We start from the raw sequence: 24,693 nt of genomic DNA on the forward strand, positions 1-24,693 counted from the left end.
TACTGATGTGTTCCTCACAGATCAATGCACTAAATGAGCCTAAATGAAGTATGCATTATTCCACGTCATAAGCTGACAAAACCAAGCTCAGAGCAATGAGAGAACAGGGATGGGGAGCAGCAAAGAGCTCAATAATACTGAAGGCCACAACGGAGCACACAGACGTCTGTTAGGTAAACAGATCCATTCTATGACAACAACCTTATGACGACAACAACAACCTCGTGAAAACAGCGACAACCGCTCTTCACCATCTATCGAGCACAACAATAGCGGGACAAAGATATCTTGCCTTTTTAAATCTAGGCTATAACAATATATTGTTCTGTTTGAATAAAATAAATAAACATGTTGAATGCAAAGGCAGCATGATTATGCTGTCACTCACCAGTAGGCTACTGCTGGATCTGTTGAACCGGACCCGGACCGCGCGCCGGAGCAATTCGCTCCCATTCAAGTCAATCAGAACATTTCCTCGGCCCACCGCGGTCTCCGGTCAGTCTGAGTTCCGGTCAGTCTGAGCTCCGGTCAGGCCGGTAGACACCGGCACCGCCTCGACAGGTGTTCTCATGGGTGAACGTTAACAGAGGCAGAGACGTCTCACCGGTCTGTAGCTCAGTGTGGCAGTACCGGGTGTCGACTTCAGGCCGTATTATCACATCACAATCAAACTCAGAGAATGACTGAACAAACTCTGAGAAGGTCGAGCTGTCAATCAGCTTTGTATCGATCATGTGGTCAAACTTAGAAAACCCCCTTTCCGACTGGGGACATTGATCATTTTTCGAAATAAGTTAGTGTTAAACGAGGTCAGCTAGAGATCCAGGGTTACCTCAGAAAATTTCCTTTGACCTGGTCAATTTCACATGACCTGAACATTGTTACTCAGCTTTCTGAAGGAGACTTGCCTTATTTAAACCTCAGACATTTAGTTTGGTGTGCTGTGCTCCTGACTGTTAAAGTGAGAGTGAAAACCACGGTTAGATGGAGAGAGCTGTCTAAGGCCTTCAGAAAGAAGACTGCAGCATTCTAAGGGGCTGATGACTTTGCCCCGTTGCCATCTAAAACTTATATTTGTTACACCGTGCCACAGGAAAGTTCTAAATCACACTTTTATCACTTTAGAGTACACTCTATCTATCATAGTTCGAGGTTTAGGGTTGTTCTGTTGGGAGCTCCATTCTAGGCGTCCATGGTCCTCAGCATGCTCACGTGACTCCTCGAAAAATGTGCCTTAAATGCTTGCAATAACCTTTGGATAAAAATCTGTCCAAAAGAAGATAATGTGTGTATTATAAGTGGTTTGTAATAGGAATACAAAAAAGGAATGCATGTTCATCTTCAATTTCAGACTGGACCATCATACGGAAGAAGAATGATGACTGGCTACCTGTCCTCAAAAGGAATCAGAGCATCAGAGGGGCGCGTTGGTAGTGTCCTCAGACATATTAACCCGCAATATCATGCAGATCGTCATCAGGTAGGTGTTATGAAACGCTAATAGGATTCTTGTAGTGTAGGTCATTGTGAAAATGCCCTACTTTTTTTTTCTTATTTGTTGTTTTTTGCTTGATTTCTCAGAGATCAAGAAACTTAAATCCAGTGCCATACAGTGCCGAGTACATGGGTCACAAACTACACATCGATCAGAATGAAAAACTGGTGATGTTCGGGGTGACCCATGTCCTTTCTGTTGACGGTTTCTCCAGTAAAATTGTCAGCCATTCCACTATGCCTGTGAAAAACAACCTGACAATATATCAAGAGGTGTACAGGTAACTTTCTGTGCTCTATGTTCCATAATGTAGTTGCAAACAGTAGATATTGTTTAATTGTTAGGCATTTATTAAAGCCCCAACAAGAACTTTCATGTGTGCACACAAGTGCCGCTGCTGCGTGCTATAAAAAATATTTTTCTTGTTAAATGTTTCCCACAGGGCTGTGCGAAGGTTTGGACTTGTTTATTTATGCTTTAGAACATGAAATAATCAGAAAATAGTTATAACATTGTATCTCTCTGACTCTGATTCCACGCACATCCGTGTTCAGTTCAATCTCTGTTGCATTACCATTACAGCACTCTCTCAGAGGCATTACCAGTTCTGCTCTCTCTATATAGAAATAACCAATCTTTTCACGGATGCTCTCGTTTGCTGGTGCAGGTCATATAGAAGCATCAGTATTAAACAGAAACTGGTTCATAACCAGTTAAAAGTTCCTTGGGGTTGCTTTAAGTAAAACACATTGGCTTATCATAGCTGTGCTTTTACCACTCCTTATCTGGGAAGAAACAAACTGATATATTTTTTTTTAAATGGTGACAGTTACACAATGCTGTCAGTAACTAAGTAATTGATTAACCAAATCCCTACATTAACCAAGAGTGAAAATTGGCTTCAACAATGCTTATGTAAACACAAATATGAAATAGTGTCGATAAACTGTAACACTTGTGTATTGCTGTTTTGCAGAAGTGCTGTCCTACAGCACGGAATGTGGGACCAAATACGAGTGGACCACGGAAGAGAGTTTTTCTTGACTCTTTTCATGCAGGAGAAATTGGCAGGCTACAGAAATAACACAGCAAGGGAGCCATACCTGCAAACATCATCAACACATGTGAGTTGGCTTATTGTCCTCTTTCCCTTAATCACTCAGCTGCTAGCTGATAATATTGATTTCTCTTTCAGCACTATGGTATGGTCAGACCCCAGTAAGAATAGATTAATTGCTGCAGCTAATAGGGATCTGAATAAACTCAAGTAAACTGTTCTTTTCTGGAAGACTGCTGGCTACTGGAGCACTGCAGGGGTGTGTCCTCAGTCCCTTCCTCGTTAAGTTGCAGACGACACCACCATTGTAGGACTGTTTAAGAACAACAGTGAGTCAGCCTACAGGGAGGAGGTCAAACACCTGACTGACTGGTGCTCTTAGAACAACCTGGACCTCAACGCAACCAAAACCAAGAAACTAATAGTGGATTTTAGGAAATCTAAAAGGACTGTGCCTCCCACCCTCTCTATTGAAGGAGAGGAGGTGGAGAGGGTGGAGAGCTTCAAGTTCCTTGGGGTACACATTTCAGCCGACTTCACCTGGTCCATCCACACCTCGAATCAGGTGAAGAAGGCCCATCAGAAACTTTACTTCCTCAGGAAGTTGAAGCAGACCCATCTCCCCCGCCCCCTGCTGGTTAACTTCTACAGAGCATCCATCGAGTCCATCCTGACCTACTGCTGCACTGTGTGGTTCACCAGCTGCACTGCCAAGGACAGGAAAGACCTACAGCGGGTGGTGAGGACGGCAGAGAGCATTGGGATCATTGGGACCACTCTGCCCCCCCCCCCTCAGAGATATCTACTCTGGCCGACTGCACAAGAAGGCTAGAAACATCAGTACTGATCTCACACACCCCGGACATGCCCTGTTCTCCCCACTCCCCTCTGGAAAGAGGTACCGCTCTCAAATCCAGAACCGCAAGATTGAGTAACAACTTTTTCCACCAGGCTGCCAGAACCATCACCCCACCCTGTTGGAATTATGTGTGAATAAATATATTATCAGTTTTTGATTAGCTAAATCTTATGCTATTCTGTCATGCTGAAATCTGTGGAGAGCTTGACCACAGGACATTTACATATCTGCCACTTTCACCTCTAGCAACAAGTTACTCAACAAGTTGTTCTCTGTGCTCTGTGTTACACCAATGATATACGATCACGCCCAGTTGTCTGTGAATAAAAGTTATGCATGGGGGAGAGCTCGTTGGAAGACTGCTGATCAGACTCACAGTGCAGACACCTGTACTTCCCCTTTGCAAAGAAAGACAAACTCTGAGTCCGTGTCTGTTTGTGTGTATTTTATTAGAAAAAAAAGTATGGTGTAACAGGAAGACTCAAAGTAGAGGAATTAAAAGAGCTTGTAGGTAAATTAGAGGCAAGTGTTGCAGTAAAAGAGGGAAGAAAAAAACATAGGAAGGAGGAAGAGTTGACAAATGCCAAGAAATGGCTAGAACAGGCGTACAAAAGACAAGCAAATAGTACAAAAAATAAACAAAAGAGACAAGAAGACGCAAAAGCAATGTTTGTACGAAAGGAAGATAATGAAGGAGTAATTAAAGGTAGACGGAGGCCTGATCAACCTCCCGATGCTGACGATGTACAAGGGGCGGCGGGGGGAGAAGCAGTAACCCCCCCTATAACCAGGCCAAAAACATCAAAATCAACCCCACCAATATATCCCTCACTGGTCCCAAGTGAACTGCCTGAAGCAAAATCACTAAGACCAGCAGACAAAATAAAACCCCCAGTGAGGTACGAACCAGAGTCAATCTTTCCAATGATAGAAGTCCCAAATCCTGCTGCTACAGGTGCCGAAGACAGAACAATGTACGTTTTCAGGCCCTGGACACTAGCCGAAGCAGCTAATGCAGTGGCTGGAGTTCCATGTCCTGAAGACGACCCCGAAGAGTGGGTTAAAAATATGACAGAAATAATTCACTTTTACAGACTAAACGGCCATGAAGCAGGTGAAGCCATGCAATCCTCTCTGGGGAGAAAATGGGGCAGGGTCAAAGGAGACTATACAGGACGCACAGCCCAAGGAGCTGTATTTCCTTACCCCGCAGACAGTACCCTAGCAGGCGACTATAAAGCCCAATTAGATGCACTGTTTGCATGAGTAAAAAACGCTTCCGCCAGAAAAGCAGATTACACTCGTATAAGTGCAGTAAAACAAAAACCCGGTGAAGACCCCGATGATTTTAAAGTGCGGATGGAAACTGTGTTCAGAGCAAATAGTGGAATAACCTTTGACGAGGCTAAAACAAGTGCTTACCAACAACAATTGAAACTGGCTATAGTAAATGGCCTCCAACCAGGAGTAGCAGCCTGGACCCGAAAACATTACATAGAGCTGGACACAGCTGGCGTCCCAGAAGCCATGCAATGGATAAGACATGCATGTGAACACATAGAGGGTAAAAAGGCTCAAAAGGGGAGAAGTGGAGACGTTTTCTTCCACGATGACACTGAAGAAGACAGTGACGCCTTCTTCCATTCGGGGGGCCAAGGCCGCGGGTATAGAGTAAGGGGAAGGGGCCGCGGGGGCTCTAGGCCACATAGAGGGGATAGAAGGTCTGGAGATAATGACCCAGATGCATGCTATCGTTGTGGGAAAAAAGGACATTGGTCAAAAGAATGTAGATCGAGCAGGGGAGGATACAGAGGGAGAACAAAACAATGGGGAGATAACAAAAATCCTCCCCCCTCAGCTCCTCCAGATGAGAACTGGAATCAAAAGTGACGGTCACAGACAGCTCCCAAGCCTGGCGATGCATCTCCTCTGTTGTTAGTGGATGTATACAGCGCATGGGAGGTGTTTAGTGCCATGACGGACAAACCAGAGATTACATTGGTAATAAATGGGAAAGATGTGCGTTTCCTGTGTGATTCTGGGGCCTGCAAAACTGTGCTAAGAAATAAAGTCCCAGGCCTCCAGGCCTCCAACGGGATTATTTGGGTCAAATCTGCTAATGGGGCGGTCAGCATGAAACGCATGTCAAAACCTCTGTATATACAGGATGAGAAATCTGGAAAAAACACTAAAGCACCTGTAGTAATCTCGCCGGATTGTCCGATAAACCTATTAGGCAGAGATCTAATGCAGCAACTGCAAATAGGTGTCATTCCCACCTCAGAGGGAATGAAGGCCGTGCGGCTAGACGATGAGTCTGGTGAATTGTATCACATAGACAACTTCCCGAACAAAGTGTTCTATTCTCTGGATCTCAGTAACAATCCATTTACTGATATCTCTGACAAACTGCTAAGAGCAGCCAAAAGCTCCCTAACTGAAGAGCATGACGACATGGAGACAGATCAGCTACATGTAACTATGAACATAGCACTAAAACCAGATGCTAAGTATCGAGAGAAACTGTTTGCTTTGCAGACAGTCGAACTTAAAGTGCCATATTTGTACTCTGATAAGAAAACAGTTGCAGTAGCTGATGTGATCCTCCCTCGCGAAGCAAAGTCGTTATTCTACATGGGATGGACGCCACACATCTCTCTCTCTCCAAATCACCAGATATGGAGTGGAAAGACTTAGGTCAAATGGCTACCAGAGCCGCACGAGCCTCAGACTATAGAGAAATTGACAACGATGGGTGGAGTTACAGCCCATCTGCACAGATGTACAGAAAAACTTTAGGATGGAGCACCACTGCAGTCCCCGGACTGCATGATGTCTCTAGGTGACTAGTTTCTGCGTTTTTAACTGAAGAAGAAGAGAAACAACTAAAATACCTGCCTGCCTCACTGTGGACGAAAGGGCCTGAAGATGTCGGGTTAATGACAACAGCTGCTCCAGTAAAAATTAAACCAAAATCTGATTGGAGACCAAGGGTTAGACAATACCCTTTAAAAGCCGAAGCCCTTACAGGCATCCAACCCGTAATTACACAATTACTGGATGCTGGCGTGATAAGAGAGTGTCCGATTCACCCTGTAACACACCCATCTTCCCAGTGAAAAAGGCAGACGGTACTAATTGGCGAATGGTGCAGGATCTCAGACAAATAAACGAAGCTGTGCAATCTCGCGCTCCTCTAGTGCCGGATCCGCACACTCTGTTAAACACTCTGCACCCAAGAAACAAATTTTATACTGTCATCGACCTGAGTAATGCATTTTTCTCTATACCTGTGCATCCTGACTCACAATTCTGGTTTGCCTTCACATATGCAGGAAAGTCATACACATATACTAGGTTGCCCCAAGGATATTGTGACAGCCCCACAGTATTCACGCAAGCAATAAATAACTGTTTGTCTACCTTTAATCCACCAAAAGGAAGCCAAATAATTGTGTATGTGGATGACATTCTTGTAGCCTCACCGTGCAAAGACAGCTGCACTGCAGACTCTCTCGCCCTGCTGCAACATCTCTCAAAAACTGGAAACAAAGTGAAAAAGCAAAAGTTGCAGTGGGTGAAAGAACGAGTTCAATATTTAGGCTACACTCTCAGCGCTCAAGGACGCGAGATACAGGAAGCACGAAAACATGCGATAGCAGACGTCCCAAAACCACAAAACAAAAAACAAATGATGACCTTTCTGGGACTATGTAACTACTGCCGAGCATGGATAGCTTCATATGCTGAGAAAACACAGCCACTATTGAACCTCATCTATGCCGAACCAATGTCAATGTCAGATAAAGTAAAATGGACTGAGGAAGCCACACACTCCTTCGAAAAATTAAAAAGGAGTTAATGTCAGCTACAGTGCTTTCTCTTCCTGACTATGAGAAGCCGTTCACTCAAACAGTGGACTGTAGACAGGGGTTTATGACATCTCTACTGTTACAGCAACACGGGGGGAAAATGAAACCCGTCGCGTTTTACTCAAAAAGACTTGATGCTGTGGCAGCAGCCCTACCACCGTGTGTACAAGCTATATGTGCAGCAGCAATGGCAGTACAACTGTCTGCCGACGTTGTACTTTTCCATGAGCTAATGTTACTAGTTCCTCATGCAGTTGATGTGTTACTGTTGCAGGCAAAGATGACATTCCTTTCTCCTGCACGACAGTTATCTTACATGGCTGTGCTGCTATCACAGCCTCATTTGACAGTCAAAAGATGCACAACCTTGAACCCAGCCACTCTACTGCCGACAGCAGAGGAGAGCGAGCCACATAACTGTGTTGAAAAAACTGAAGCTTTACATCTGCCGAGACAAGACTTAACTGATAAGCCCCTCTCCTATGGAGATGTTTGGTTTGTAGATGGCTCATGTTCTAAAGACGACAAAGGTCAAACCAGTTCAGGCTACGCTGTTACTCAACTACCTAACACTGTAGTGGAAGCTAAACAAATAGAGCCAAAACACTCAGCACAGGCTGCAGAACTAATAGCTCTGACACGAGAATGTTTTTTGGCCACTGGAAAAGACATTACGATCCACACAGACAGCCAGTATGCATTTTCAACTATCTTTTTCTTCGCTGCACAGTGGAAACGTAGAGGCATGATAACGTCTACAGGAAAACCAGTTACACATGCACAACTGCTAATGTCTCTTTTAGATGCAGTTCAGTTGCCACGCAAAATAGCTATATGTAAGTGTGCAGCACACCAAAAAGGCACTGATAGTGTCACTTGCGGTAACAGGTTGGCAGACGAAACTGCAAAAGCAGCAGCAGCAGGCAGTTTTGGTAAATCAGACATCTATGTTGTCTCACCCGACTCCTCACTTATAACACAGGAAGTCACAAGAGATATGCAACTGGTGGCGCCAGACACTGAGAAACAAATGTGGGTAAAACAAGGAGCCACAGTTGATGACACAGGTCTATATACTGTTGATAACAAACCCGTCCTTCCACGAAGCTTATTTAAAGCTGCAGTAATATTGAGCCATGGGCCTTGCCATGTCTCAACAGGAGGGATGATAGACCTAGTACATCAACACTTTACTACTTATGGCTTTAACACCTTCTCAAAAAATTTCTGCAGATCATGTGTGATATGCATAAAACACAACCCACAGGGCAATCTAAGACCAAAGCGAGGACAATTTCCCGCACCAAAATACCCGTTCCAAACCCTGCACATGGATTTCATCGAACTAAATCAGAGTGGGCCTTACAAGTACTGTCTAATGATAGTGGATGCGTTTTCCAGATGGGTAGAAATATTCCCATCCAAACATGCAGATGCGCTAACAGTAGCAAAAGCTCTATGCAAAAGCATAGTGCCACAACATGGCATCCCAGAAACACTATACAGTGACAATGGTCCCCATTTCGTGAACAAAATAGTGCAACAGATGGCTAAACACCTACAAATACATCTGAAAAATCACTGTGCTTATCACCCACAAAGCGCAGGCCTAGTGGATAGAACGAACGGTACAGTTAAGTCAAGACTGAGAAAGTGTATGGAAGAAACTAAGCGTCCCTGGCCAGAATGCCTGGACTTAGTTAAGCTGTACATGCGAATAACACCTACAGAGAGAGGATTAACACCATTTGAAATAGTGAATGGCAGAGCCTTTAAACTGCCATCCTTCTCTCCAGACATACAGAAAGCTGTTGAAGAAACAACGTTAGCTGAACACATGAGGAAACTGTTTGAAGAGCAACAAGTATCAAATGCAAATTTACTGCCTTCTGATTCTCTTCCCCTCTCACAGAATGCCCAGAAGATGAAACCAGGCGACTGGGTGGTCGTGAAAGTCATAAAGAGTAAGTGCTGGTCCAGTCCACGCTGGGACGGACCATATCAAGTGTTATTGACCACGCCAACGGCAGTCAAGATTGCAGAGAGAACTACGTGGATCCACCTCAGCCATTGTAAACTGCAGCCGTTCCCTGACTCACCGGAGTAGTGGGGAAGTCTGGGCTACAAAGGGGCTCTGCTGTATAGAAACACGAGTGTCTCAAACCCAGTGAAGAAATCAACTGATCCCTACTCTAATAGGAGTCACCAGAGTGTACGATGCAGAACATGGAGATGGACAATCCAGAGGATCCAACCCGACGCCGCCGACATGGACAGAGAGGGAGAGGGAGAGGACGACGATGCCGCATGTGGTGCAGAGAGTTATGGTGTAGTGTGATGTTTCTTGCACTACTCTTATTAGGATTCTTGGTGTGGTGGCTCCTGTGAAAAGAAAAAGAAAAGCCTCCAGTCGGACGACGGGAGCTGTCAGGTGAGCACGCACGCCACACCCACTACCCACATGGATTTGCCACCAATGAATGGTGGGGCTTCATGAACACCACCGCTCACCTAAACAACAAGACGAACTGCTATGTCTGCACACACATGCCAGTATCCACTGCTGCTCCTGGGCTGTGGCCGTACAACACCACAGCTAGAAAAACTCACTACCTCATGAGCCTGGCCACACATCCCGGAAATAGAGCATCATGGATCAACGCCAACTACTCTGAGCCGCTGAACATCACCTGGAGTGACCTGGAGTGACCTGAAAACTGCTCAGGGAGCACAGACTTACTAGCATGGCCACAGATAAGCGAACCCTTGCCAGGGTTAGTTTATCTAAACAGACTCCAACCACGACAGCTGAACAAGTGTGTGCAAGGAAATGGAACTGTGAAAGTGGGGACTCTTCCAGTCCATCTGTGTAACCACACATACTCTTTTTGTCCGCCACTGAATCCAATTGCATGCATGGGCTGTCTCACCAAAGCCAACTGTGCTGCTAACGGAACCGAAAGACTGAAACAATGTAAGTCTGACATGAGCTGGAGACAGTCAATACCCACACCTGGATACCAGAACATCACCTTTTGTTCCCGCGTGGTCCCTACACCAAATGGTACACGAGTGTTAGCTGATTGGTACTGGCTCTGCGGACACAGAGCCTATCCGTCTCTACCACGAGGATGGGGAGGCACATGCGCACTCGTATCATTATCAGACCACGTGTTCTATCTTCCTGGAAACATCACCAGTCACCCCCATCACCGTCACCGCAGCAGGCGCAGTATGAACCTCGGTCTTGAGGACGTCCCCCGGGCATATTGCATCTGGTCAGGAGGAGCCAAATTCGGCCAGAGCCTGGTCCCAATGGTGGGACTAGGATACGTACGTGACCACGTTGAAATCAACAGATATGCCCTGCTGAGACACATCAACACCACTCTAAGCCTGGGCCGCTCACTGGCCAAGGAACAAAGGAGCATACGTGACATGGTGATGCAACATCGGATCGTGCTGGACCTATTGACAGCCTCACAGGGAGGAGTGTGTGCAATTGTGGGAGAGACATGCTGCACTTACATCCCTGATGGACTCAGTGATGGAGGAGACATTCACCAAGCTTTGCAAAATCTGACCGACCTCCAGCGATATGTGTTGAACAATACCCCAGGAGCGACCCCTTCTATGGACTGGTTCTCAGGATTTTTCTCTGGGAATTGGTGGCAAATACTGCTTAAAGCACTGGCTCCTGTTTTGGTGATCCTGGTATTGTTCTGTCTATTTGCTTCATGTGTTATTCCCTGCCTGCGTTCCATGTTTGAGAAGATGATTGCTAGAAGTTTTGTACAGATGCAGCTACTAGCACAAGGACGTGAGGCCCAATATGAGCTACTTAATCTAGCTGAGACGAATGGATGTGAGTATGATGATTGCACTGATGTGTGACATGTGGGAGTAAGAAAGTATCACTCTGAACAAGCATAATGACGGTCTTACTTAAAGCATGATACATGACAAGTAAGTCTCTGATGAAACAGCATGTTCAAAACTGATAAACAGGAGGGAAATGTTGGAATTATGTGTGAATAAATATATTATCAGTTTTTGATTAGCTAAATCTTATGCTATTCTGTCATGCTGAAATCTGTGGAGAGCTTGACCACAGGACATTTACATATCTGCCACTTTCACCTCTAGCAACAAGTTACTCAACAAGTTGTTCTCTGTGCTCTGTGTTACACCAATGATATACAATCACGCCCAGTTGTCTGTGAATAAAAGTTATGCATGGGGGAGAGCTCGTTGGAAGACTGCTGATCAGACTCACAGTGCTGACACCTGTACTTCCCCTTTGCAAAGAAAGACAAACTCTGAGTCCGTGTCTGTTTGTGTGTATTTTGTTAGTGTTAAACCTAACACACCCCTATCCAGCTCACGCAAGGACTGACATTGAATACATACATACACACACTGCCAAGTGCAATACATCCTCCTTCCTCCTCCATTGCACTATGAGCCCACTATTGTTTGCACTTTTGCACCACCTTGCACTTTAATGCACACGTCCATATTTATGGGGACTTGTTTTTATACTGTTTATCTGTGTATCTTTTATATATACTGTTTTTATTTTTCTACTGTCCTACTGCCATGTGGAGCTGCTAAACGTATTTTCACAGTAAATGTTAGTGACAATGTTGACAGTGACAATAAAGGATTCTATTCTATTCTATTTTCTCACCAGTCAAAGACATGCATAATTTGTCAAGCTGATGCCACAATAGATGTACAAATACAAAGCCAAATTTCAGGAAGAAAATTTCTCATTTGTAATGGTTAATGGTTATTAGGGGCCAGGCAGCATACACATTAGGGGTCCCGGCCTTATTGTTATCTCCAGTTTTTTTCTTCTTCTTCTTCTTCTTCTTCTTCTGCGGAAAATCCTACTTCCCATGCATGAAAAATCACCAAACTAATTGGGTTCTTGATCTTTGTTGTCATAGGAAATTGATTTTTATTCAGTGATTACGATTAGATGCAGATAGTAATTGTCTTTATTGAAGTTAAATTTAACATTTTGTTTTTACTCTTTTGAAATGACAGAATCATATCGTTGAAAGGATGTGGCCAGACGTTAATAACAGGGTAACCTACCCACTGAAAAGGGCTCTCATCCACCTTGTAGACCAGGAGGAACTCAACATGGAGGACAACTTGACACAGTATTGTGTGTCCACACTTACCTGTCAGGTGGCTCAGATTGGACTTGAGCGAATGGTGCAGTCCTGGAATGCACACAGGATCCAAGGTTAGCATACCACTTTTTAAATTTCCCTTTAACCCCGTTATGTACCTTTATAGGCATTGTATGTTTGTCATTGTGAATAGGCTATATTCTGAACAGCTGCAACACACTACCGGCCGATGAGAGTCTAATTGTAGTTGTATATTATTAGATGTAGCCTAATTGGGAAAACACGGGCAGAAACTTAGTGACCTTGATACTGTTTTTCTTTTTGTTAGTTGTGCACGTTCCCATGACGGGCATGCAGTTCTTAGCAGGCAGGCACTTCTCGGCATAACAAGTCTGAAGCCTAATTTTGTATTTACTTCAATATCAGCCATTTTTAAAGAAAATATTTGAGTGAATAAATTATGGTAAAGCTCACTAGGCAAGACACGTTTATTTGTATAGTACATTTCAACAACAAGGCATCATAAAAAAGATATTAATCACATTAATGTAAGTACAATTAAGTATATGGGATAGCAGACAGATATAAAAACTAAACAAGGCAGATAACACTAGAAGGGCCATAAGCGTCATTTTGACCGCTACATTTTAAACTCTACAATCTCTCATGTAAATACCCAATTGAGTGATGAATGCATTCATTGTGCCATGATGTTTTTAAAAAAAAACAAAATAACACCGAAATGTACATTTTAACAAACTTAATTTCCCTGGTACAAAGTCAGAGTCACATCACCACACTTCAGCACCTTCGTGTTGAACAGCTCCGCTTGCTGTTTCACGGTGGGCGGCAACTCCCGTTTTTGTTTGCCCATGGTGCCAACCAGGCTGGTCTTCTTTGCCTGTAAGGCGGTGGCCAGTTTTAGGGACGTGAAGAAATTGTCTGTGGTAATGTTTCTTCCCTTCCCCAGGAATGGCTCCGCCAGTCTCAGCCCCACACTCTCTCCCACGAGCCGACCTGCGCTCCGTGTCTCCTCCTTCCCCAGACACGGAGACCCGTTCAACATGTATTTAGAGTTGACATCTACAGCCAACCAAAATTTGACTCCGAATTAATCGGGCTTATTCCTCATATATTGGGTGAACTTGCAGGGGGCCTTTGTGGGGAACAGCTGCTCATCAATCGTGATGTTAGCGTCGGATTTGTAGCAGGCTACACTAGTCTGGATGAACCGGTCCCAAGTGGCCCGCACCAGGGCAAACTTGTCGTCCTGCAGACGCACATGTCGGGTCTCCTTCCTGTCAAAGCGCAGGAACCTCATTATGTCCCTGAAGCGATTTATTGCCATCGTTTGTCTGAAAAATGGTAAGCCCCCATTCCTCCATATGAGCAGCAGAATAAGTGAATAGTCCAGGCTGTAACTTAGCGCAGGGCAGCGGAGCTCACCTTGAGCGTTGTATGCCGTAGCCGCCGGGGAAAGCCGTCTCATTTTCCTCTGTACAGACTCTGAGTCACTCTCTGAGGAGATGTTTTCGTGTACCCAGGAAAGATCGCTTTCATTTCTGAGCCCCTCCATCAGAATCACGACTGTCCAAGTTATGAAACATCTTCAGGGCTTCGGCAGTATTCAAATTAGGCTACTCTTCATCCTTTCCTTTTTAGACATGTTGTGAAGGCTCGACTCCATCGCAGACATAGCCCAGCAAACATTTTGACGTCTATTTGACGTCTAATCAACGTCGGTCAGGCAGGTCGATTCGACGTCTAGCAGAAGTGCTGAAATGAAATGTAACGTCCCTAAAATGAGGAGCTTGAGACGTTCAGCTGGGTTTTCTCTCTTCTTTTATTTCCTTTTAACACAGGCTACTGTGGGCCGTAGCCAACGCCAAAATAATCAAAACACTCTCAAAGTCCCCACACACGCTCCTCTCTACTTCCTGATCTCTCTCCCAAAAACAACCCCTGACCTCTCTGTCTCATCCAATCACAGACAAGTAGTCTCACACACTCCCTGTCATAGGTAGCTGCAATTGACTGACAGTTTCTAAACTTGGGATATGTTCACTGACATTCAGGAAACTCAGTAACCGCCTTAACGTTAACATTTCACCTTGATAACAACAGTATCACCCAGTGATCTACACATAACATGAGTGGTACACAAGCACCCAGTCCACTACACTACCCCCCCTCCTCAAAGTCCCTCGCCCCCGAGGGGGCAAACAAAGTCTCTCAGGTGGACAGGAGGCCTGCGGTTCCTCCGAGGCCGTGTCTCACCAGGGGAAAGGCCCGGAGCGCGTGCCAGCGCAGGGGCAGGTAACTGGGGCTGGGTGGGGGAATTAGGGAAAAGGGAAAAAAGTTCAGTCTGTGGCGGCCGGTGCAGAACACTCTGCACATCAGAGGGGTTTTGCTGGCGAGTCAGAGCCATGTCCTGCGTCCCTTGTGTCCCAACCTCCTGTCTCTCTGGGGAGGCCACGCCCCGGTAGGGAGCCAGCCTATCACGATGCAGGGCCACTTTCCGTCCTCTGAGTGGCAACCGGACCCTGTACACAACCTCACCCAGCCTCTCCAGGATCTGGCAAGGCCCCACCCACTCACTGTCCAGTTTTGGGCACCTGCCCTTCTTCCTCTGGGGGCTATGCACCCAAACCAACTCTCCCACTTCAAAATGACGGCCTCTGGCCCGCACGTCGTAGTTCCTCTTCTGTCTCAGCCCCGCACCAAGCAGCTGACCTCTGGCAAACTCGTGAGCAGACTCCAAACGGTCCTGGAGCCTCCTGGCATAGTCGGGGCCTGGAGGGTCTACAAAGGCGTCAGGGGGTTTGCCCACCATCATCTCTGCTGGGGTCCGGATCTCCCTTCCCAGCATGAGGAGGGCAGGGGAGCAGGAAGTGGAGTCCTGGACAGCAGACCGGTATGCCATCAGCACAAGGGGGACGTGAGTATCCCAGTCCTTTTGGTGTTTAGCCGTCACTATGGCAAGCTGTTGTGCCAGTGTGCGGTTAAATCTCTCAACCAGGCCATCACTCTGAGGGTGGAGGGGTGTGGTGCGGGTCTTGTGGGAGCCCAGCTTCTCACACATGGCTGCAAACACACGGGACTCGAAATTCCTGCCCTGGTCAGTGTGAATTTCTTCAGGGGCCCCAAACCTGCTGAACATTCCCTCCACCAGTGCGTCCACTACGGTCTCTTCCTCCTGGTTTGGCAGGCTGTACGCCTCAGGCCACTTCGTGAAATAGTCCATGGCAGTGAGGATGTAGCGGTTACCCCTCTCTGTGAGAGGAAACGGCCCAAGGACATCAATCCCCACTCTCTCCATGGGGCACCCTGCCGGAAACTGTTGGAGCTGGGCATGAGATCTGTCTGTGGGGCCCTTCCGGGCAGTGCAGCTGTCACAGTGTCGGCAGTAGTCTTCCACATCCCGCCTAAGTTGGCCCCAGTAGAACCCCTGTCGGAGGCGGCGTAGTGTCTTGGTGATCCCAAAGTGGCCAGATCCTGGGGCTCCGTGTACTGCCCGGAGCACCATCTCCCTCAGGGCCCGTGGTACCACCACCTGCCACCGCGTCTCTCCTGTAGCTGGTTCTTTCCATCCCCTCTGCAGCACCCCATCACACACACGCAGGTTTACAAACATCGACCAGAGTCCTTTTGTGGCTCGCGACAACATCGCAACCTCTTCCCATGCTGGTCTGTGTTGCATCGCCACCCATGTGAGCACTGGTCTGATGTCAACATCCTCTTCTTGCTTACTTTCCCACTCTGCCACATCCACAGCTGCCAGCCCAATACTGGCTGACGCCTGCTCGGGACCCACAGCTGCACATTGCACATCAGGTTGTTGTAACTTTGCCTCATGAGCCTCCCGTTTCTCACAGTGTTGGCAGCCATCAGTGTCACAGGGGCGGCGGGACAGTGCGTCAGCATTTCCATGTCGTGCCCCTGGTCTGTGGATCACAGTGAAGTCATATGCCTGTAGCTCTTCAATCCAGCGTGCCAGTTGACCTTCTGGTTCTCTGAAAGACATGAGCCACTGCAAGGCTGAGTGGTCAGTCCTGACTGTGAAATGGAGGCCCCCAAGGTAATACTTGAAATGCCATATGGCACTGACCACAGCAAGAAGCTCCCGCCTGGTAACACAGTAGCGACGTTCTGCCTTGTTGAATGTCCTGCTGTGATACGCCACTACTCTCTCACCTTCTGGTGTCACCTGGGCCAGCACAGCACCGGAGCCAACACTGCTGGCGTCTGTGTCGAGGATGAAGGGCAGGGAGGGGTCAGGTGGGGAAAGAATTGGGGCGTCCACTAGGGCTCTCTGTAGTGAAGTGAACGCTGCATGGCACTCTTCTGTCCACAGAAAAACTTCCCCTTTTTGCAGCAGGCGAAATAGTGGTGCAGCTATGCAGGAGAACCCCCTAACGAACCTTCTGTAGTAGGAGGCCAGGCCCAGGAAGCTCTTTAGGTCCTGCACAGAGCTGGGGGTGGGCCAGTCCTTCACAGCTCGTACCTTATCCTCCACGGTGCTGACACCCGCTCCCCCAAGTCTGTGGCCCAGGAATGTGACCTCACGCCTCATGAAACAGCATTTCTGGGGGTGCAGTTTCAAGCCCGCTGCCGCCACCCTCTCCAGCACCCGTCTGAGGGCCATGAGAGCTGACTCGAAGGTCTCCCCGTGAACCAGGATGTCGTCCAAGTACACCACACACTCCTGGCGGGGAATGTCAGCAAGGACCTCATCCATTAGTCTCTCAAATGTGGCGGGGGCATTACAGAGCCCGAAAGGGAGGACCTTGAATTGCCACAAGCCCCCACTGGTGATGAAGGCAGTTTTAGGTCTGGCCTCAGGAGCGAGGGGGACCTGCCAGTACCCGCTGCGCAGGTCCAGAGAGGAGAACCAGGAGGACCCTGACACTGTATCGAGGGCCTCATCAATGCGTGGGAGGGGGTAAGGGTCCTTTTTTGTCACCTTGTTGATGGGTCTGAAATCCACACAGAACCGCCAATCCCCCTTCAGCTTTTTGGGGACCATGACAACTGGAGAGGCCCAGGAGCTGGTGGAGGGTTCAATGAGTCCAGCCCGTTGCATCTCACACAGGGCTTTATCTGCCGCCGCCTGCTTGGCCAGGGGGAGGCGCCGAGGTCTCATCCTGATGGGCTGCTCATCTCCAGTGTCAATGTTGTGTCGTATGAGATCTGTCTGGCCCACATCATCCTCTGAAAGTGAGAAACAGTCTTTAAACTCCAGCAAGAGTTGCCACAGCAGACCTTGTTCACTAGAAGTCAGTCCATCACAATTTTTCTGCCAAACCTCTTTCACAGCCAAGACTCTCTCTCTGTTGTCAGGTAGAGAGGCAGGGACTGGTTGTGGGTGTAAACCAGTGGCAGACGTGGTGGGAGTCAGGAGGTGCAGCAGTTTTCCGCGGCAGCCGTTGCCTCACCTGCCAGAACTGTAATGGTGTGGGTGGCAGAGCAGCCAGGATGGGGTGGCCTTCTCGACATCTGGATAACATGTCCATCAGGAAAAGTGAGCGTTCCTCCCCCTGTGTTAATGACACAGTCCAATGCCCCGAGAACATCCAGCCCCAGAATACAATCATCTAGAGCCGCCACCCACACCGGGCAGCGAATTGACTTCTTCCCCACGGCCAGAGTCACTAGTGCTTCCCCCACCATGGGAGCACGCTCTCCTGTTACTGTCTGTAGTTTCACCATGGTGGGGAAAATGGTTGTTTTATTTCCTATCAAACTAGGTTTCACCAGGGTTGCTGACGAACCTGTGTCCACCAGCGCAGGGCAGCACGTACCCCCAATAGTCACAGGAGTGTACCAGCAATCTCCTACCCAGGTCCGGCCCAGGACTACTAGGCGTTCAAGCTTACCGTCCAAGTCACTTGATGGTTGTAACACCCCCACCTGGCCGGTGCGCTGCGCTACATCCTCCTCTGGAGAAGGTTGGGACACAGTACAGGGGGCCCGCGCCGTCCCGATCACGCGGTCCCCTTCTCGTTTCCCTGGTTCTCACGGTTGCGTGGGCAATGCCGGACCAGATGGCCGGGCTGACCACATCCCCAGCAGACCCTTGACTGTTGCCTGGGCTGTCGCTCCTCCTTCAGAGTGGCAGCTCGCACTAGCTGGGTCAGCTCCCCCACCCAGGCAGGTTCTGTTGCGTTCAATTCAGTCCCACTAGCAGCCCTCAACTGTGGTGGTCTGTTGAATGAGGAGTCAGCGTCCAGCATTTCTCTCTCTGTTGCTAACTCCAAAGCCTCCTGTAGAGACCTTGGGTGAGCTAGTAGTGTCTGGACACGCAGGTCAGCTGGTAGCAGAGCTTGAAGATAATGGTCTCGGGCCAGTTCACTCTGGATGGCAGGTGGCATGTGAGCATAGGTGCGGTGAACTAGCCCCTCAATGTCATTAGCAAGATCCCTTAGCGGCTCCCCAGGGCGTCGCTGACGGCTACACAGTTCAGAGCGCAGCAGGCTAGCTGCTGAGCAGAGCCCAAACCGCCTCTTCAGAGCCCCCACTAAAGCATCATAGTCTCTCCTATCGTCAGGGCTTAGCAGCAGCAGGCTGGACAGAGCGTCACTAGTAAGGCACATTGCCAGCTGGAGGGCTTTCTCTTTAGTAGACCACTCGCCGGCCTGGGCTAACAGTTCAAATTGGGCATGAAATGCTTCCCAGCTAGCTTTGCCATCATACCTGGGGGTTTTCATTGAGGGTGGGAGGGCTCCGCCACGCGGCTCACTGTGTCCGTTCATGTCCGTAATTTCGGCCGCGGCCGTGTCCCCACGGGCGGCGTGTCTGTCGTTGGAGCGGCCAGACGAGCCCAAGCCGGCCTCGGCAGCCATCCTCACCGTCATTTCTCTCACCCGGTCTCTGTGCTCGGCCGCCCTCCAACCCACGGTCGGGCTGTAATGTCCCCGTCCATCGGCGTCCTCCTCCCGCTTGATCCCGGAAAGGTCCCGCGGCAACATGCTTCCCAGATGCAGTCAAAGTCACCGCAGCAGCTAGCCCGATGTCACCCGGTGCAGGCGAATTCTTTTCGTCACTTCTGACACCAAATGTAACGTCCCTAAAATGAGGAGCTTGAGACGTTCAGCTGGGTTTTCTCTCTTCTTTTATTTCCTTTTAACACAGGCTACTGTGGGCCGTAGCCAACGCCAAAATAATCAAAACACTCTCAAAGTCCCCACACACGCTCCTCTCTACTTCCTGATCTCTCTCCCAAAAACAACCCCTGACCTCTCTGTCTCATCCAATCACAGACAAGTAGTCTCACACACTCCCTGTCATAGGTAGCTGCAATTGACTGACAGTTTCTAAACTTGGGATATGTTCACTGACATTCAGGAAACTCAGTAACTGCCTTAACGTTAACATTTCACCTTGATAACAACAGTATCACCCAGTGATCTACACATAACATGAGTGGTACACAAGCACCCAGTCCGCTACAGAAAGTTTTTCTGACGTCGGTCTTATGACCGACCACATTTCGACCGTTATTAGACCGCATCAATTCACGTCGTTTCAACGACTTATCAACGGCTCACAGAGCAGGCTACTTCAATCAATGTCATTATTACGTCGTATAGACGACTTTTCAACGTCTCTACGTGACGTCCATCTGACGTCTAATCCAGTGGCGTCATTAGGCCTATTTTAGGGGGGCTTCAGCCCCCCTAAAATATTCTTAAGCCCCCCTAAATAATTTTATGTTCATTTATTAAATTTTTTTATTTTTTTTATTTATTTTTTTTACAAAAAAGTGCAGACAAATTCAATATAATGTGGCCAGACTATGAGTTTAAATAAATAAACCAGTTATTATTAACTTAAATGTGATCATAAATCTTAGTTTCCCTTCACTTCATAGTGGAAGTGGTAGAGAGTCAGAGTCAGTGCGTCGTTATCCAGTCCATTCCACTTGTTCATATAGAGCACGCCCACATCACTGAAATCCAGTCCACGTTTTCCCTGCAACCTAGGTTGCACTCGGTACCTGGGTACCTGCAGTGTGTGTACCGGGAGCGGAGCACACAGAACCGACTAGAGCAGCATTAGTTGAAGAACGTGAACAAGAATGGATACACGAAATTTTTTCAAGAGAGTAAGTATTCATCACTGCTGATAGTAACAATAAGTTAGCTGCAGCCCCCCAGCTAACAGCAGAAAGTCCCACGTAATTGCCAAATGCTCCCTGTTTGACAAATAAAAACCTGGCTTGCACACTCTGTAGCTGAGAGCCCCCTGTACAGGAGGCAGCGTGAGACGCGTGCTGTATATCTCTGTGCACGTCTTACCTTTGTTGTTTTGCGTCCAAAAGTTACATTTCAGCTCAAAAAGAACTCTGCTACAGTAGCTAGCTAGTTAGTCCGAAATGCAATGTGAAGGTCCTGGTTGTTTATAGAGTTAGGTGTGCACTCTTCATATTATCTTTGGGGTGACTTCCTTCTGGAGCATTAGCTCCAGCATCAGATGCACACCGTGAAACAGCTCATTCACGTATGATTATGTGGATAATAATAATAATAATAATAATAATAATAATAATGACAATAATAATGATGATGAATGATAATACGGTAATAATAATAATAATAATAATAATAATACACTAATAATAATCACTCCACCACCCCTATTGACCTGTAGGAGTCAGGGCAGAGGAGCAGAGAGAGTGAGAGGGGAGAAACCTCTACTGGAAAGGTGAGTCTAGAACACAGTGCTCTTTTTTTTGCATACAGTTTTGGCTAATACATGTAGGCTCTTAATGAATAAGAAGCATTGGTTAAATATGGCACTGTAACTATGTGGATTTTTTTCTTTTTTTGTTGTTGTTAATGCTGTAAACAGACAGTACTTCCTGTGTTTGTTGTTGTACTGTGTTAAAAATGTAATGGTGGCCTAAAACATTTACACAGTAAAGTATCTCTGTTAAATCTGTCCAAAACGTGCAATTTCTCAGTTTTTGTTAGCTGTTTGTGAAATTAAACGTTCGCTGACATTCTGTGCATCTCCTGGGGGCTAAGCCCCCCCTGTCCTTAAAACCTAGTGACGCCCCTGGTCTAATCAACGTCGGTCAGGAAGGTCGATTCGACGTCTAGCAGAGGTGCTGAAATGAAAGTTTTTCTGACGTCGGTCATTTTGACGGCATCAATTCACGTCGTTTCGACGACATAAAAACGGCTCACAGAGCAGGCTACTTCAATTATTACGTCGTATAGACGACTTTTCAACGTCTCTACGTGGCGTCTTTTTGACGTCTAATCAACGTCGGTCAGGCAGGTCGATTCGACGTCTACCAGAGGTGCTGAAATGAAAGTTTTTCTGACGTCGTTTTCATGACCGACGTCATTTCGACGGCTCTTAGGCGGCATCAATTCACGTCGTTTCAACGTCGTTTCGACGGCATATCAACCTTTGTCAAAATACACGTGTAATGTATTGCATTTAAAAATATGTTTACCTAAATCGAGTTTCAACTAGTGCCTACATAACTGGCATTACCACATCCATACATTCTATTACAAGCACAGCTCTTGTGCTGTAGCCTATAGTCTACATGTGCAATTCTCAATGCTCTAATCTGCAACTATTTAAATTAACTTATCAATTTCAGCAAAAAAATCCTTAAAATGCAAAGAGGTCAAAAAGTCCAATAGACAACACCAGCAAATTTCACATTTGCCAACTTAAAATATCACAGGAATGGTGAACCTGGTTAAAACTTTCATAGTAAATAAACTCAGCTGTGATAAAGTTAAAAATACTCGAATAATGTTCACCCATACTGTAAAATACAAGTAGTACATGGACAAATCTCAGGTAAAAAAAAAAAGAAAGAAAAAAAAGACAGCATTCAGGACCAGATATATGTAACGAGTTATCTATATATTGAATAATTGAATAAAAAACGAACATGTTTATGGGAACAAATGTTTTATTGACTTTCTTTTTATTGCAGTCCTGTGGGGGTCTGCCCCTTGCCCCCGCTTCTTGGTGGGGCATGTTTAAGTTGGTTCTGAATCACACTCTCTATTTCTGCATCTGTGGCCTTTGGACTCCATCTCTTCACAGCAGCTGGAGAGAGGGCATAAGAAAAAAATAAACATTTTTACAGAGCGCCTATTCAGATGTTAAATGCACTTTATAGATGGCAAGAACAAATTGTTTTGGGAGTTGAAAGAGTAATGAAAGGACCACTTCTTAGAGCCACTCAGTAGCCTGAATCTGATGGTTCCTAATAAAGCCAGTAGGCATTAACAGTCTGTGCTATGGTAGCCCAGCTTAGCCCAGGATAGCCACATGCACATGAAGCCCATTCAGTAATTTCAATTATATCAATCTTAGTTTCTTACACTTGATGACATGGAACATCTTTGTGGCTTTAAAAGGCACAACACAGAGATGCAACACTAAGCATAACTTCTCTTTCATGCAGGTGCCTGGCTGTACACACAGGGAGCACAATAGCACATTAGAGGTTTTCTTTTAAAGGACAATTCCATTTCATTTCAAACATGTGCTACAGTTTCGGAATACATTTACTCTAAAAGAATGAATTTGAAGATATTCCTCACTGTTGCTGCTGTTATGCATTAGCACCTCTGTCCAAGCATCATCACAACAGCATAAAACAGTGGCGGACGGCTCTGAGGCTGTATCCAAATATTCATATTCATTCAAGCCCCTCCATTCAAGTGTGTGTGTGTGTGTGTGTGTGTGTGTGTGTGTGTGTGTGTGTGTGTATCTCACCTGGTGTGCGTCTCACAATAAACCTGTGAAGTGAGGTAAATTGGACAAATAGTTATCAAAACAGGCCTATGCGAGGGACAGAGACACACAAATAGATTACTTTTATATGTAGAGAGATAGTGACATTGATTAACCTCTGAAGTCAATAAAAATGTAAAAATTTTAGTACGCCTAAAATAAAAAAAAACTGTAAGGATGAATAACTGCTTGTGGCTTCATCTGAGCATATCAATGGCATTATGGGGCTGTAGCCACACTATCAGTGAACACTTGTTTCAGATTTGAAGAAGATGGCACAAAGTATGACCATTCTACACCTAAGCTGTGATTGACAGATAACCAGCCACACTGTCAGTCACGTCTCCACAATAAGCTGGCGCCCTCTGCCGTTGCGGTCGTGTAGCGACACCAGACAACTATCAGCATGTGTCAACGGTTAGACCCCGGTTATAAGACGATTTCTGGCCACATATCAATGTCCGTGGACCAGATAGTTTTCGGGAGCTGGTATGGACCGTATGGTCCGTCCCGTTTTTGGTGTATGTCAAGCGACACCTATAGGCCTGGCATATGAACTACAACGTTTTCGGTTGATCCGTCTAGATGCAAATATTCTTGAAACAATGCCGAGGAAGACGGAGAAAAAATAACGTTTTCGCCCGTCTGGACGGCCCCTTAAAGTGTTTTGGTTCTGTAACGATGCTAAACCGATAGTTGCACAGATGTTCGGCTCGGTTTAGCATCGAGCACCTCACGTAGCCTGTGAGCTAACTCAGGGCTAGTTTCACACGGCAGCTAACTCGGCTGCTAGCCGCCGCTCGGTTACGAATAAAAGCAAAAAAAAAACAGCTATCTGTAACAATACACGATGCAGCAACAAAATCAAAACTCTAACATGCAACTGATAAACGTATAATGTCTTACCAAACACGGTTTCATTTTAAATTACAGTACTTTTAGTAACTCAATCATTCTTGACAGTGTTTTTTCAGTTAAATATGTTTTCTTTGAGATCGTATTCCCCCTAATGTTCACATGTCGAAAAAAAGTCGAATTAAAGTCACGTCGTGACGCGACGTCGATTGGACGTCTTCATCTAGACGTAGGTCGAGAAAGCGTTTTCTGGCAGTGTTTATTCAGTTAAACCGCTCTAAAATGCATATTTAATTAGGTCATATTTGCCATGATATTATTTTATGATGTTGAAAAACAGTCGAATTAAAGTCACGACGTGACGCGACGTTGACTGGACGTCTTCATCTAGACGCAGGTCGAGAAAATGTTTGCTGGGTAGCCCTGAGTTAGCTCACAGGCTACGTGAGGTGCTCGATGCTATACCGAGCCGAACATCTGTGCAACTATCGGTTTAGCATCGTTACAGAACCAAAACACTTTAAGGGGCCGTCCAGACGGGCGAAAACGTTATTTTTTCTCCTCGGCATTGTTTCAAGAATATTTGCATCTAGACGGATCAACCAAAAACGCTGTAGTTCATATGCCAGGCCTATAGGTGT

The 24,693-nt window shown here is 46.5% G+C and overlaps 1 protein-coding gene and 1 long non-coding RNA gene across 8 annotated transcripts in view; one reads left to right on the forward strand and one right to left on the reverse strand.

Annotated features, from left to right (window-relative positions):
• Positions 1–24,693, forward strand: part of LOC311261558 (uncharacterized protein) — a 52,745-nt gene that overhangs the window by 20,695 nt on the left and 7,357 nt on the right. For 3 of the 7 annotated variants that reach the window (XM_084360317.1, XM_084360323.1, XM_084360321.1), the window contains exons 2-5: positions 1,352–1,480; positions 1,582–1,775; positions 2,472–2,619; positions 12,336–12,540. In XM_084360317.1, coding sequence (XP_084216443.1) covers positions 1,376–1,480; positions 1,582–1,775; positions 2,472–2,619; positions 12,336–12,540 — 652 coding nt within the window. In that variant the 5' untranslated portion in view covers positions 1,352–1,375. Of the gene's footprint in view, positions 1–68; positions 174–1,351; positions 1,481–1,581; positions 1,776–2,471; positions 2,620–12,335; positions 12,541–21,076; positions 21,121–24,693 lie in introns of those variants that run through there. The other 4 variants (XM_084360319.1, XM_084360320.1, XM_084360322.1 and 1 more) reach the window with 3 other exon arrangements.
• LOC311261560 lies at positions 3,842–9,094 on the reverse strand. The gene is made up of 2 exons (XR_014623157.1): positions 9,008–9,094; positions 3,842–8,841 (listed from the first exon to the last, which is right to left on the reverse strand). It is a non-coding gene; the product is annotated as an uncharacterized lncRNA (long non-coding RNA).

This window comes from Pagrus pagrus (genome assembly GCF_965226575.1).
Source record: "Pagrus pagrus genome assembly, chromosome: 8".
NCBI lineage: Eukaryota > Metazoa > Chordata > Actinopteri > Spariformes > Sparidae > Pagrus > Pagrus pagrus.